Source organism: Pezoporus wallicus, unplaced genomic scaffold (assembly GCF_028554395.1).
Source record: "Pezoporus wallicus isolate ANWC-B61680 ecotype Strahan unplaced genomic scaffold, APGP_CSIRO_Pwel_v1 contig_11546, whole genome shotgun sequence".
NCBI classification, from domain to species: domain Eukaryota; kingdom Metazoa; phylum Chordata; class Aves; order Psittaciformes; family Psittacidae; genus Pezoporus; species Pezoporus wallicus.
In genome coordinates this window covers 177,996-190,741 of record NW_026639324.1, presented here as the reverse complement: position 1 = coordinate 190,741, position 12,746 = coordinate 177,996, and the positions used below count along the sequence as shown (strand labels likewise).

The 12,746-nt window shown below is 49.9% G+C and overlaps 2 protein-coding genes across 5 annotated transcripts in view; one reads left to right on the top strand and one right to left on the bottom strand.

Annotated features, from left to right (window-relative positions):
• The window catches only part of RPTOR (regulatory associated protein of MTOR complex 1), a 110,886-nt gene extending 104,921 nt beyond the window's left edge, over positions 1-5,965 (bottom strand). For 2 of the 4 annotated variants that reach the window (XM_057414225.1, XM_057414228.1), the window contains exon 1: positions 5,356-5,964. In XM_057414225.1, coding sequence (XP_057270208.1) covers positions 5,356-5,517 — 162 coding nt within the window. In that variant the 5' untranslated portion in view covers positions 5,518-5,964. Of the gene's footprint in view, positions 1-5,355 lie in introns of all 4 variants that reach the window. The other 2 variants (XM_057414226.1, XM_057414227.1) reach the window with 2 other exon arrangements.
• The window catches only part of SGSH (N-sulfoglucosamine sulfohydrolase), a 291,535-nt gene that overhangs the window by 186,071 nt on the left and 92,718 nt on the right, over positions 1-12,746 (top strand). The gene's annotated exons all lie outside the window — the stretch shown is intronic.

Below are 12,746 nucleotides of genomic sequence, written 5' to 3'. Positions count from 1 at the left end.
TTAATGCACAGAACCAAAATGGTGCTCAAGTCCCAGACAACCATTCCTTAAAAACAGGAAGCAAATATTTCATTCTATGATCTTTGTTTTCTTTATACAACACACAAAAAGAATCAATGAGGCATTTTCTAGGTGTTACTCCTCATTTGATCCGTGACAATGGCTTTCCTTCTCACCTCAGCACAACTCTGTATCTGCTTTGCATTCTGTACAGGCGTCTTTCCATCATTCCACCACATTCCTGCTCTGTCTAGCACTACCTTTCAAAACGTGTCCATGGAATCATAGAATCAGTTAGGTTGGAAAAGACCTGTAAGCTTACAGGAGCAACAAGGAGGAAATGACAAGGAGAAGATCAAATCTGTTATTTCAAGAGAAGTGTGAGGAACACAAAGATGAAGATGTCTGGTTGTGCTGAGAGCCACACTGTACAGAACACTGTCACCTATGGCAGAGCGAAGCTATGATGTGGGATAAAGAATGCCATTAACACAAACCTGTGTTAAGTATTTCATTACATCATTTCCTGAGAGATGCACCTACACTACAGTCTTCACAGAAGAACAGGAGAGCAAGACAAACATCTTGGGTTTATCAAATTTACTTAGAAATGCCAGTTAAAGCTATGACACACAGAGCGATCAATAGGCTCCCTCGGTTACCCACGGCCATCTACGCTAACAGTCACCTCTGGATACGTTCAAGGGCAGCAGCTCAGCACAGCAGCAAGCCAATTAAATCAGCATCTCAGAGAGAAACACGAGAAACACCCCAAACTTCCCAGAAAGCCTACATAACCCACGGAGACGGAACTGAAACTCTGACAGCCTTGAAGAAAATGTAAGGGAAGAGGGAAGACAAGTAAGACCCAGAGAAGCGTTAACAAAGCATGTCTAAAACATTCACTGAAGGTTATCTTCAGCCTCTCAGCCACTGAAACACGCACCATGCCAGAGTGAAGGAGTGGTAGCTGGCAGCAGAGCAGATGCTTCACAGTTTGCACCACGAGAGCTTCGTGCGAAGCAGCCGCTACCATCTGGCCATCCACCACTGCACGAGGTTCCACCACTGCTTATTAACATCTCCCACATTTGAGAACTAAAGGTAAAGCCTCACACAGAGATAGGGATTTTAATTAAAGTCTGCGATTTCCAACACCAGCCCAGCACTCAGGTCTATCTTTCGAGGTGTATGGGGTTTTTTCACTGTCTATTCACAGTGCCTTGCAAATTCCTACAAGCGTGCTGGGGGCAGGAGGATAAGCAGCCCTACAACACACATATATGTTGATTTTAAGTAGCAATAATCGCCTAACTCCTCTCCAAACACCATATGCTCGGCAACACCAGTCGCCAAGACAGAAAAAAGTGAAGCACATTATGTATGTGTTCTCTTGTTGCATTTTTTTTTAATGGGGAAACACAGATACAGTTCTTTTCTGTCACTCCCTTTGCTAACAGTGCTCATTTTACATCCCCTGCATGTCAGCTGAAGTGAGAAAATGCACAGGATGGGAAAGAGATGGACCGAGTTGAAGGTTTCGGTGTTTCCTGCTGGTGTACGGAGGTGAGACCTTTTTCTTTCAAAAGATGTGACTAGCTGTACTCTGCAGAGCTGTTAATTAAAGTCCCCTCTCTGCTCATACATCAAAACGTGTAGATAGTGGTAGATACAGCACAGGCGTCCCAACACTATCCAATCAATACACAACCACCTTCATTCAAAATGATCTTTGTTCTAGGGTAGAGAAGATCTAAATCTGTAACTTAGATGACAGTGCTCATTACTTACAGCAGCAGGCGCAGCCTGGGGAGAAGCTGGGCTTTTGCTCGGCTTTACACATCTGTAAGGCAGTGGTGCCCTGTGCTACTGCTCAGTTCACACACCTCACTGGGCAGCAACTGCCACTTTTAGGAACACTTGAACTAAAATGGATTTCAGCCACTGACCTGCAAGACAGGAAGAGTCACGCCATTGCCAGCTCTCAGGAGCACTCTACAGCATCAAAGCCAAGCGCTCCATGCCAGTCCTCCTATCAGTCCACCTTCATACCAGGGGAACAGAAGCTATGCACGTACGATCTGTGTTAGATCCTGGGCTACTCACTGGGTTACGAGTTCCCTGAATTGTTGCTAGCCTGTGATCACGCATAAGCAAACACAAAGCAAATCCTGGAAATGGAGTAAGTCAAAGTAAAGAGAAGGCTGCTGCCAAAACACAAACTCCCACCCGCTCCCCCCACAAGACTGCTGCTGCTTCATTTCAGCTCACAAGGAACACACTGAGCTACACTCAGCCAAGGGATGAGCCTCCAGTGCTCAAAGTGCGAGCGGCAGCCAGGCCACAGCACCTGGAAAACCTCCTTAGATTGACACAACCCTTTCAAGCTGCAATGATGTGTGCAAACTTCCACTGCTGCTATCCTTCATTAACCTCCTCTGACACGTGAAGCATTCACCATGCAGGCAGGTGAATTCTGCTTGTCTGAGTTAAGCCCATTTGCATGTGGTTCTGCTTTAATCTGCATTTCCATAGAAACCTCATTGTGTATTCCTCTGCTCATAAAACCAGGATTTAATTCTCACCCAGCAAGTTAGGAGGCAGCAGGAAAAAATACTACAGTAAAACTGTTACAACCAGCTTTGTAGCTCTCTGCTCATTTTAGAAATCAATACAACAAATCTTAACTTAAATATGCTGAATTTGGTGGGAACTTGTCAGTAAAACCTGGTGTGTTTGAAATGCTTTTATTTAAATCAAGTTTCCCGATTCAGTTGCTACTGAGGCTGTGAGATTTAATTCAATACACAAAGCATAATTCCAAGCCTCTTGTGATAAAAATACCCCTTAAATAAATAATAGATCAAAGCAGTGTCACTTTAGTGGCACATGTAGTCCACGAAAGCAGGAGACAAAGGATTAAATGTTTTCAGAGCAGTCCTGGATGAAAGGGGGAAGTCAATGTTCAGTTATTTCACCTAGATATAACACTCATTACTTTTCTTATTTGATCCTTCCCTCTTATTGGAATTGTGCCTTCTAAAGAACCTTCAAGTTCCTACAAACTCAGGGGTTTTTAGAGCAATGAAGCAAGATGAAAAATGAAAGAGTAACTCCATACCCAAATCTTAGTGAATCATTTCCCATCAACTACAGCAAAGGAAGGATCACTCCCAAGGACTGCTCAAGACAATGAATAAGAGCCAAATCTGCCACTGCCTGCGATTTTTCATGACTCACAGGGAAAACAATGCCACAGCAGGCAAAGAGAGACTTGATTTAGACAGGCTGGGTCATTTAAATACAGGTAACAGCTCCCATCCTGAGCTTTGACAAGTTAATGGATCAAATTCAAAATAATGGAATGCTTTCCACACTCTCAAGTGACACCCAGAGGTACGTCCCCTCCAACACTCGGGAAAACCTCTTTCAGTGGCATCTTGAGAAGAGCACGTTGAAGTCTCTCAGACCTGGCCTGTGCGAAAGGGAGGTGAGAGCCAAGGAGAAGAAGCTAAAGGGAACCAGGAGATGCAGCAGACTCACAGCCAGATTGACCCTGGAAGGAAGTGACCATGTGTTGCTTTTAATATGATGAGCAAAAAGTAATTAACACAACAGCAAGTTTGTCCCAACCATACCTGATAAAGCTGTCCAGATACAAATGATATATGAGCAGCACCCCCAAGGCTGATACAAAGAAAAGTGATTTAGGCTGATAGTGAAATCAGAAGGACCAAACAGAAAATTACAGATTTGCTTCTATTTTCTTCATTTACAAAAATCAGACTCTGTATCTCGAAGAATTATCCAGGGCCCAATTCCACTAAGCTCTTTCTCAGTGAGTAGCACACTACTACATGAAGAGCACATCTTTCCCAGCATAGAGGACTCTCAGAAAAGACTGCAGCTCCTCAGGCATAAACATGGTCAGAACTAGGCCGTTGTAACCACTGCTCTCTGCACTGAAATTACTCTGGCTGCAACATACATGGGAAACATTTAACAAGTACACAGAAGACAGCCGATTACTCACACTTTACTCACGCTTAAGCTGTACAACCTATTGATTATCTTGATCAAGTCAATGTCATTCCCAATTTAGAAAAAGACAACTCTGCAGATCAGGAAGCATCACAGGAAGGCAGAGGGATCACTAAAATAGACAAGCAAGCTCATCACACCTCCACAGTCTACCAGAGAAAAACCTCTTCCTTGCCAAAACCCTTCAAAGAGGATGCACCACAAGACTTTGTGTTCTTTGCCTCATTTAAATTCCATCCAAACCCCCTCAATTCAATCCATTAAAGATCTGCCAAGTTAGATTTTCAGTACATGATGCTACTCAAGCAAGTGACTCCAGTTCAGCCAGAGCCTTCCCCAGAACTTCACCACCATTCAGTGATGGCCCTGCTAGGAACATTCCGAGTCACGTACATCCTCATGCCTGGTCATAACGACTCTGGAAAGAATCACAGGTTTCAACTGCAGTTCCCAAGTTATTCTATAGTGTTACAAGAGAGATCATAAACATAACAGAAAACTGGTCACCAAAGGAATTTGTGCATATTCATAAATACAAAGGTATGGGCAGAGCAGCTTTGAGACCTGGAGAATCCCATAACCCAAAGCAGATTCCAAGAACAGAATGAGTGGCGCTCATTATCTATGACATTTCTTGGGTGCTTTGTTTGGTTGCTTTTAACTTAGATATCTAAGTTGGAGACAAGTTCGAGACCGCAGGCAGGGATTCTTCTTTGCTACACTTGGCTTCATCAATTTAACATGCAACTTACATTCAAACACAAGGGAAACACCTTACTTTAGTACCGTAAGTGCTTCATCTTGTAACTCTTTCCTGTCACCAAAATCTCAGTTTCCCACACACAAAAGTTGCCTTAATTTCATACTCCACATAACATGCTGGTGGCAGGCTTCAAAACCACAACACTTCCGTGCATCTTCACCACTGCAGACAACTGTAATGACAACGCTTATTGTGCTTTGTGCTTGCACCATTAACCTGCTGATCCAGAAAACACTTTAATGCTTCATTAATTTTACTGCCTTTCCTGAAAAACACCAAGTGTCCAGATTTCATTTAAAGATCTTAAATGAGGGAACTACTCAAAGAGTGTATTTCCATGAGCTTCGAATTAATACTTTTGACCCATCTCCACGTTTGCTTTCCCCAGTGCCATACGACAAGCACATAAACTACTGGATCAAACACCCAGCATTCCATGTGAAAACAGGCTGCTGCGGGAGGTACAGAAGCCCTCCGAGAACCAAATCCTCCCTTTCCACCACCAATCCCCCCACTCCTCCTCCAAAACCCATCCTGCCCCTGAGCATTACCCGGTCCTTCATCCTCCAGCTCTGAGCCAAAGACTTGGAGCCTTCGATTTTCTCGCAATGCCTTTTCTTCATAAAGGCCAGAGGCAAGTTCCAGTCAGTCAGGTCGGACTCATCCTCCTCCCCAAGCCCCAGAAGAGGCGACTGCAGCATCTCAGACTCCATCAGCGAGGCAGTACCAGGCAACAAGTGAGCAGCAACCTTCAGCCCAGCCCGCAGCGGCGGCCGAGGGATCCCTCCGGGAGGCGGAGGCGCGGGGTGGCGGGAGGGAGGACGGGGCAAGGGCAGCGGGAGGCTCCGCTCCCAGGTGTGCAGGTAAGGACGAGCCCTGGGGAAGCAGCACGTTCCACCCAGCGACTCCCCTCCTCCGCCGCCGCCCGCAGACGGCAGCCCCGGCCGGGCTCGGAGGAAGGCGGCGCCGCCCGGCCCCGCGGAGGGCCGAGGTACCGGCGGGGACCGGGCCCCGGGCCTCCACTCGCGCCTCTAGCCCCGCGGGCCCTGCACCCTCTGCGGCGGGAGCCGCGCCCGGCCCATCGCGGCTCCCAGCTCCCTCGCACACCGGCGGGCCGAGAGCGGGTCGGCGAGCTGCGGAACGGGAGCGAGCGGGAGCGGGTGGCAGGCTGCGGGAGAAGGGGAGACTCGTCCTGCAGCGCCGGGGAGCCCGACTCCTCTCAGCACCACGGCAAGGAGGCGGCCATCTTCCCCCCGCCCATAATGCAGCGCGCTACGGGCCGCCGCGTGGGACAAGCCGGGCCGCCGCGGCTCGGCCGCGGTTACCATGGTTACAGCGCAGCCTGCCCGCGCCTCGTGCCGGCCGGAGCCGCGGTCCTCGGGGCATGCGGGGACCCCCCGGGTGAGGGCCCCCGCCGTGCCCGGCACCAGGGTGTCGGGCTGGGGGCTGAGTCCTCACCGCTGCGCACAGGGGCCAAAGGGCCGGGCCCGTTCCTGCCGCCCGCTCCCTGTGCCCGCGGCCCCGCCGAGCTGCACGTCCCCACGGGAGCCAGCGGATGTGATGCGCTTGTTCCCCCCTGCAGCGCTGCAGGGACAAGTTCGTTGTTTAACTCTGAGGTGCCAAGGACCAAATACACCAACAAGATCCACAGGACACGTTCCCATCACTTCATAGGACGCCACGTTGGGACTTCCAGTACCGCCCGGTCCAGCCTTTCTAGGCAAAGTGTGACCTTGACGAGATGTCCCAGCACCGCGTCCGGCGCTGGGGAATCCACCCCTTCCCTGCGGAGACTATCCCAGTGGATGCGTGTTCCAGCATGAAAACCCTTGTGTCCAGCCACAGCCTGCTCAGGAGTAACCTGTGCCCATCACCTCTCCTCCTATCCAGGTGGTTCCTTGTAAAAGGGGAGTCTCCATCACCTTTGTAGCAGCCCTTTAAACACGGGGCGGTGGTGACAGGGCCTCCCTGAGCCTTCGTTTCCCTTTCTGCCCTCAAGCAGCGCACGGAGCCTCCCAGACACCCTGCCCTCAATCACGGTGCTGAGGAGCTTCACCTGGGGCAGACACAGAAATAAACCTGGGACGTCAGGCTCCCCGCTCGGAGCAGCACAAACACCGCGCTGGGGTGTCCTGGCTTCCCCGGACACACCGTGCATGGCACCGGCACCGGTCCGACAGCGCCGGGGCTCGGACCTTGTCTCGGTTGCATCAGCCATTGGCACTGGGGCAAAAGAGGCCGGGAGCGGCGGCAGCGGGTGATGGACTCCAGCAGGATCACGCCTGGGCTGTGCTCATCCGGGAGCAGACACAGATGCTGGGTTTCACGAATTGCTACCAAAGACACCGAAGGTTAATGAATATCAAATATTGCTCGTAATGAAGCTCCTCAGGGTGTTTGCTCTTAGCAGTAATCAGTTCCAACTGCATTTGTATTTGTAAGGCTTTAAACGTGTAAAAATGACTTCTAATTACAACTCAAAGAGCACGTGTGGAATTTGATTTGTAGAATCATACTGATTTCCAGGGGTATTTTCAGTGTGTTTACATTCATGGAATATTTAAATGCAAAGACCTCGCTCTCCAATAGATTGGAAATTAATGTTTCTGGGAGGCTCTGGGGTGGCCAACATTTGCTTTTGCTCCTCGGATTTCCTGGCACAGCTGATTCATTGCTTTTCGAGTGCTTTGTGCTGATAGCTGATCATAGCTACATGATTGTTATGGAAATGAATTGCCCTGGCATAGAGAGCACTTACGGTGGTGTTTCTGCTCACCTTTAACGAATCCCTGGTACCAAGGGCACCTACACGGGATGGGAGCAGCAATCCCCACACACCACCTGAAAGAGCTGCAGGCACTGGAGCTGCAGGGCAGTTAATCCAGCTCCGCGGCTGCACAGATGGACCCTTGTGCTGGTGCCGCTAATCCCAGCTCCCAACAGCTTTAGGGAGCATGTGCCAGAGTCTGCCCTGCCAGAATGTGCTGCTCTGCAGCCTCGGAGCCACCAAAGTACCTCTGAAGGGCACAGCTGCCCCTGGGCCCCGATGCCCATGCGTATGGGTGCAGACCAAGTGCTTTCACAGTCATGCAGGCGTTCAGGGCCGTGCATTCCCCCATCCACTGTGCACCCACATCCTGCCCCGTCGTTTCAGGGGCTTCTCACACACTGCCCTGCTCCCCTGAGGCTCTCGGTGCTCCCAGTGCTTGCATCGCATCCATGCCAGCATCCCCACTCCATCCCGCCGTACAGGGGACAGGGAAGGTGGCAGGAGCAGAGCCGAAGCGACGACTTGGCTGTCATGATGAGAACCAGACGGTGAGAGTGAGCTGTCAGCACACTTCCCACACAGCTCTGACTGCACCAGCTCCGAGCTGCAGCGCTCCCATTGTCACAGACGTGTACTCCCCAAGAGGGGCTCAGTCTAGACCTGCAGCTCTCCACAGCACTGTTCCCATTACAGATCCACCATGGCTGTTTAATCGCATCCTTTCTTGCCACTGCTGGCCAGGATTCCCTGTGCTGCCAGCTTCTCTGTACTGAAGGCAGCATGTGGTGATGCATGCTGCTGCCACGGACCCCCCCCTTCCCAAAATCCAGTTTCTCAGACTCTGAGCAGAGCAACGCTAAACTGACACATTGCAATTATTCTTGCCATAGATGTATAGGCTGTTCGAAGGTCCCTGCACACGAGAGGTTCATTATACTTGCAGGATAAAACAGCACAGTGCTGGTTTAGCAGTTGTTTATGCTCAAGCTGGGCTGGACCAAGATGTATATGACTTTCCACAGCAGAATAAAAGCGGATATGTTACGGGGATGCCTGTGGACAGGGGTGCTCACAGGCAGACAGCACTGCAGGCTGTGTGGCCTGTCCTCTGCAGCAGAAAGCCCAGGGCCAGTTCCCACACTGTAACGGGGCTGTGCACACAGTTTTCACAACAAATATTCCTCCAGTCCCTGTGCAGTGATTGGGGACGGGGCCTTGCTGCCTCCAAGGATTTGGGTTCTGTTTCAGGGCATTGCAGAAGCCTCTCTCAACCGTGAGGAACACAAGAAAGGTTGGCTGGCTGAAAAGCAGGGGGACCTCACATGCTCCTTATGACGTTCCTAAGGCTGCTGTGCCATTTCTACAGGTGCTAGAACACCATAAGAGTCTGCAGGCAGGAAACGGTGCCAGCACAGGCAGCAGCTCAGCCAGGAGCAGGCTGGTGCAGGGCAGCATCAGCACATGCGTATGCAGAGCATCCCTAACCTCAGCAAAGGGGGGGGCTGCTCTCGTGACAGCTTCTGACACCTGCCTGGGATGAAATCACCTCAGTGCTACATAATACATGTTATTTTTTTTAATGCACGATGAAAAGGGCATAACATTTAGTTTTAGCAAATCTGTGATTGGGAATTTGCGAACTGTCCAGAGCCAGGAAATACCAAATGAAAGAAAAATTATCTGCACTTTATCAGATCTCTGAACAAGCCTCCCAAATATCCCTTCCTAAAGGACACATGCTGCCGGTCAGTGGGACCAGTCTCCATCTGAATTCCTCATTTTGCAAGTTTTGATGGGAATCAAAAGGAATTGATTTGCTCAAAAATAGCTCCGCCAAGCACTTGGCCCTGCTCTCTGATCATGAAAATCTTCAGGGTGGTGGCCAGGCGCTCTCTGATCCTCCGCAGCTCTGTGCTCTAATCAAAGCAGCTCACCTTTTTTCGGTGTCTGTAGGGCAGGAACCAGAGAGAGACGTAAATAATCTTCCATTTACATCACCATAAAATCAGCTGTTAAAAGTGATGCCATTCCCGAGACTTCTTCCACTTCACTCCACAGCCCAGTGTCAGGTCCAGGGTTCCTTCACGCCACAGAAAACTCAGCGGCTTTCACTCAGGTGAGATGCTTCTCACCAGCAGCAGCTCAGGGTCAGCCCCAGCCCACCAGGGTACAGAATCTACGCTAAGCATGTGCTTCTCCTCTGGGCTGTGTGGTCCTTATTAATGTTCTGATTTTTTTATTCACAATGTTTAGTTCACATCCTACAGTACCACGGGCTCTTAAGACCTCCAGTGATGGAGACTGTATAATTTCTTCAGGCTATGTGCCCTTGACAGCTAATTTCCATCATAAAATTAAAGCAGGCACTTCTTTCCTCCCCTCAGTGGGCAGAGAACAGCTTATTTCTCCATATGGAAGTGAAACTAAACCTTTTTAGCTCTTCCCAGCTTGTCCAAAGCTTTCCTAATTCCAATCCCATCTTGTGATGTGCTCTAGGCACACTCAGCTTCAGTCTGAAAACCTCATGACTACTCTTCCTAATGCCACACTCAAGGCAGCAGCAGCAGTTAACCAATGCAGCTCCCAGCCCCAGATGATCTCTATGACTCCTGCTCCTTCCACGCTGACAGTGGGTCCTCGATAACTCACATCAGGCACCCAAATTGCTGTGGTTTCATCTAGACTATGTTTGCTAGGCCACTGCATGTGTTGTGTGATTTTAGGCACTGGCTGGGTGGGTGTCTGCGCCCAAGCAAGGCTCCTGGGCTGTTACTGCTGATAAAGATCTCGACTAGTCAGGCAATGGAGCTTAGCAGTGTAATTCATCTGATGAAACACAGGGTGAAGTGAGCTGTGTCCTGAACCTGCTTGGGTATTGACTAGTGCTCTGCCTGCCTAACGAGGAAAACACGACTCTATTCAGCCTGCAAAGCCAGCTATGCTTTAGCGCTCTGAAAATACGACAGCAGCCCCGCAGCCAAATGCTTAATGTCTGCTCCCTCACATCCCCACACCAAGGAAGCCCTCGTCGCAAGCGCCGGGAGCTCCCTTTGGAGGTGCTCTAGCTAGTCTGTGTTTATTTATTGCCCTCCCACATCTGCCTGCCCGCAGGCCAAAACTCCCCCTTGGAGTTCTTCATGGCACTTACTGCCTGGCTGGCTCTGCAGCCCATGCCCACAGCAGAACTTCACCTACTCCTTGGTGGGAGCTCACTGTTTCAGCTCCTGGGTTCCGGTCCTAGTTTTACCTTTGATAAATCTGAGCCCTGGTTTAGCACGTCTGTCCGTGACTAAAGAGGCGTTGGAGAACCCTTGTTCCTATGGAATCCAGGGAATGGAAACACCGTGTCAGGTAAGGCACTGAGCGATGTCCTAAAAGCCAAAACGCAGCGGGATTATCTTCCAGAAACACACTTGGAGAGATCCTTCCACCTGTCACTCTTTTTAATGAAAAATCCTCCTATCTCAGCGTCTGTCGGTGTCTTTGTTTTGCCTCATTCAGCCAGCTAATTCTGATTCCAGTCCCGGGCAGGAAGACGGGAAGATAGGGAATGGAGAATGCACCACATGGTTACTCATAAATATCGAGAGAGATTTTATCTTTCATTTTCTTTAGTCACATTCACGGGTCATCAAATGAGTCAAGGTCTGATGCAAAGGTCTGTGCCCTTAGCCGGGGGCTACTCTTTCTAAGGCTTTAAGAGTAGGTGTTTGCCTTTATGTGTACATACATAGCACACACCTTCCCCACACACAGCCTCCGAGCCAAGCACTGTTTGTACAGCCATGGCAGGGGTTGTTTTAAGCATTTAGAGGCTAACAACAAGGTTTGTTTTAACACCTAAGTCAGGGGAGCTTTATATCCTAAAGACGGTAGGTAAAATATTTATTAGGAAGAATATCTATTTTTAACTGCGTATGATTTCAGTTCTATTATTTATGCACATACAGCACAGAGACTCCCTCCTTACAGTAAATGTGAATGGGAGCCTTGAGGCTGGAAATGGGAATTGGTGCCTGGGGAGGAAGGGGTGGCGAGGCAGGTGAGAAGGGGGTGGTTGATGTTAGGTGCCAGATCCAACACACTTCAAAACATGGTTCATAAAATTGACTCCCCATCTTGTAAAAGAATCCCAGAGACCTCCCTCTGCGAGAAAGAGGACTGACAAGTCTATTGCTGGCACTGCCATGCGCTCCCTAACTCGCTTCCTTTAAACACACACGGCCAGGGAAGCATGCTCTCATACGGGCACTGCTGCAGTGCTGCTGGGAAGCAGCAGTTGGAGCATTAAACCCATCAGATGGGGCTTAGCAGAGCCCCCGCCTGCCAGCAGCGCTGGAGTACAGACACCGTGAGTAACTGCTGCTGCAACTTCTGCTTTCCAGGCAGTGCACGTACAGCACAGGGACCAGCGCGGTGCCTGCCAGGAGCAGAAAGTCTGGGGCCTTCCCCTGCCCAGGCAAGAGAAGACCGAGGACAAGAAGATGGCTCAGCCCTGAAGCAGAGAGCACCACCACAGGGCTGCTGAGTCTTGTTCCAACTCATCTTGCTTCCAGACACATGGGTACGGGTGCAGCCACGCCACCCTGCTCAAGGCAGGGCCAGGCTATGCCACCCCACACGTGCTGCAGAGCAGCCGCCTCTCTGCCCTGCAGGAAGGACACCGGGGTCCTCTGAAAATCCTTTGCTGTCTGCCTTTGAGCACTCTGCAGCTGACACAGAGGAAACCAGCAGCCACTTTAGTCTGGGATCCTAGATGGAAGTTAGAGAGGGCTGATGGTCATGGCCAGAGCACTTGTTCTCAAGAGCCCCTGGCCCCTGATGCTGATGCGATGTGCTGTTATGAACACACTCAGAGCACCTTAAAATGATGGGAGACATCAAATGGGTGCAAAGCTGTGTCTGAGTCAGGAGCACTCTGTTAGGAATATGACGGGGATTCTTCTCCTCTTTTTAAGGCGAATCTAGGTCAAAAATTTCTCCTTGCCCTTTTAGGGTGAGAAATTTTTCATCAAGGAAAAGGAGAGAAAGAACTAAGTGGTCTGAAGCAGAAAAATTGGGAATTCTATCTTTCCTCTTTGCCTCCATTGAACTAGAAAAGGGCAAGTTTCTGGATGAATCAGTTGCTGCGGAGTTCAGTTAATGAGGATATTTGACATCCTTGGATGCAAT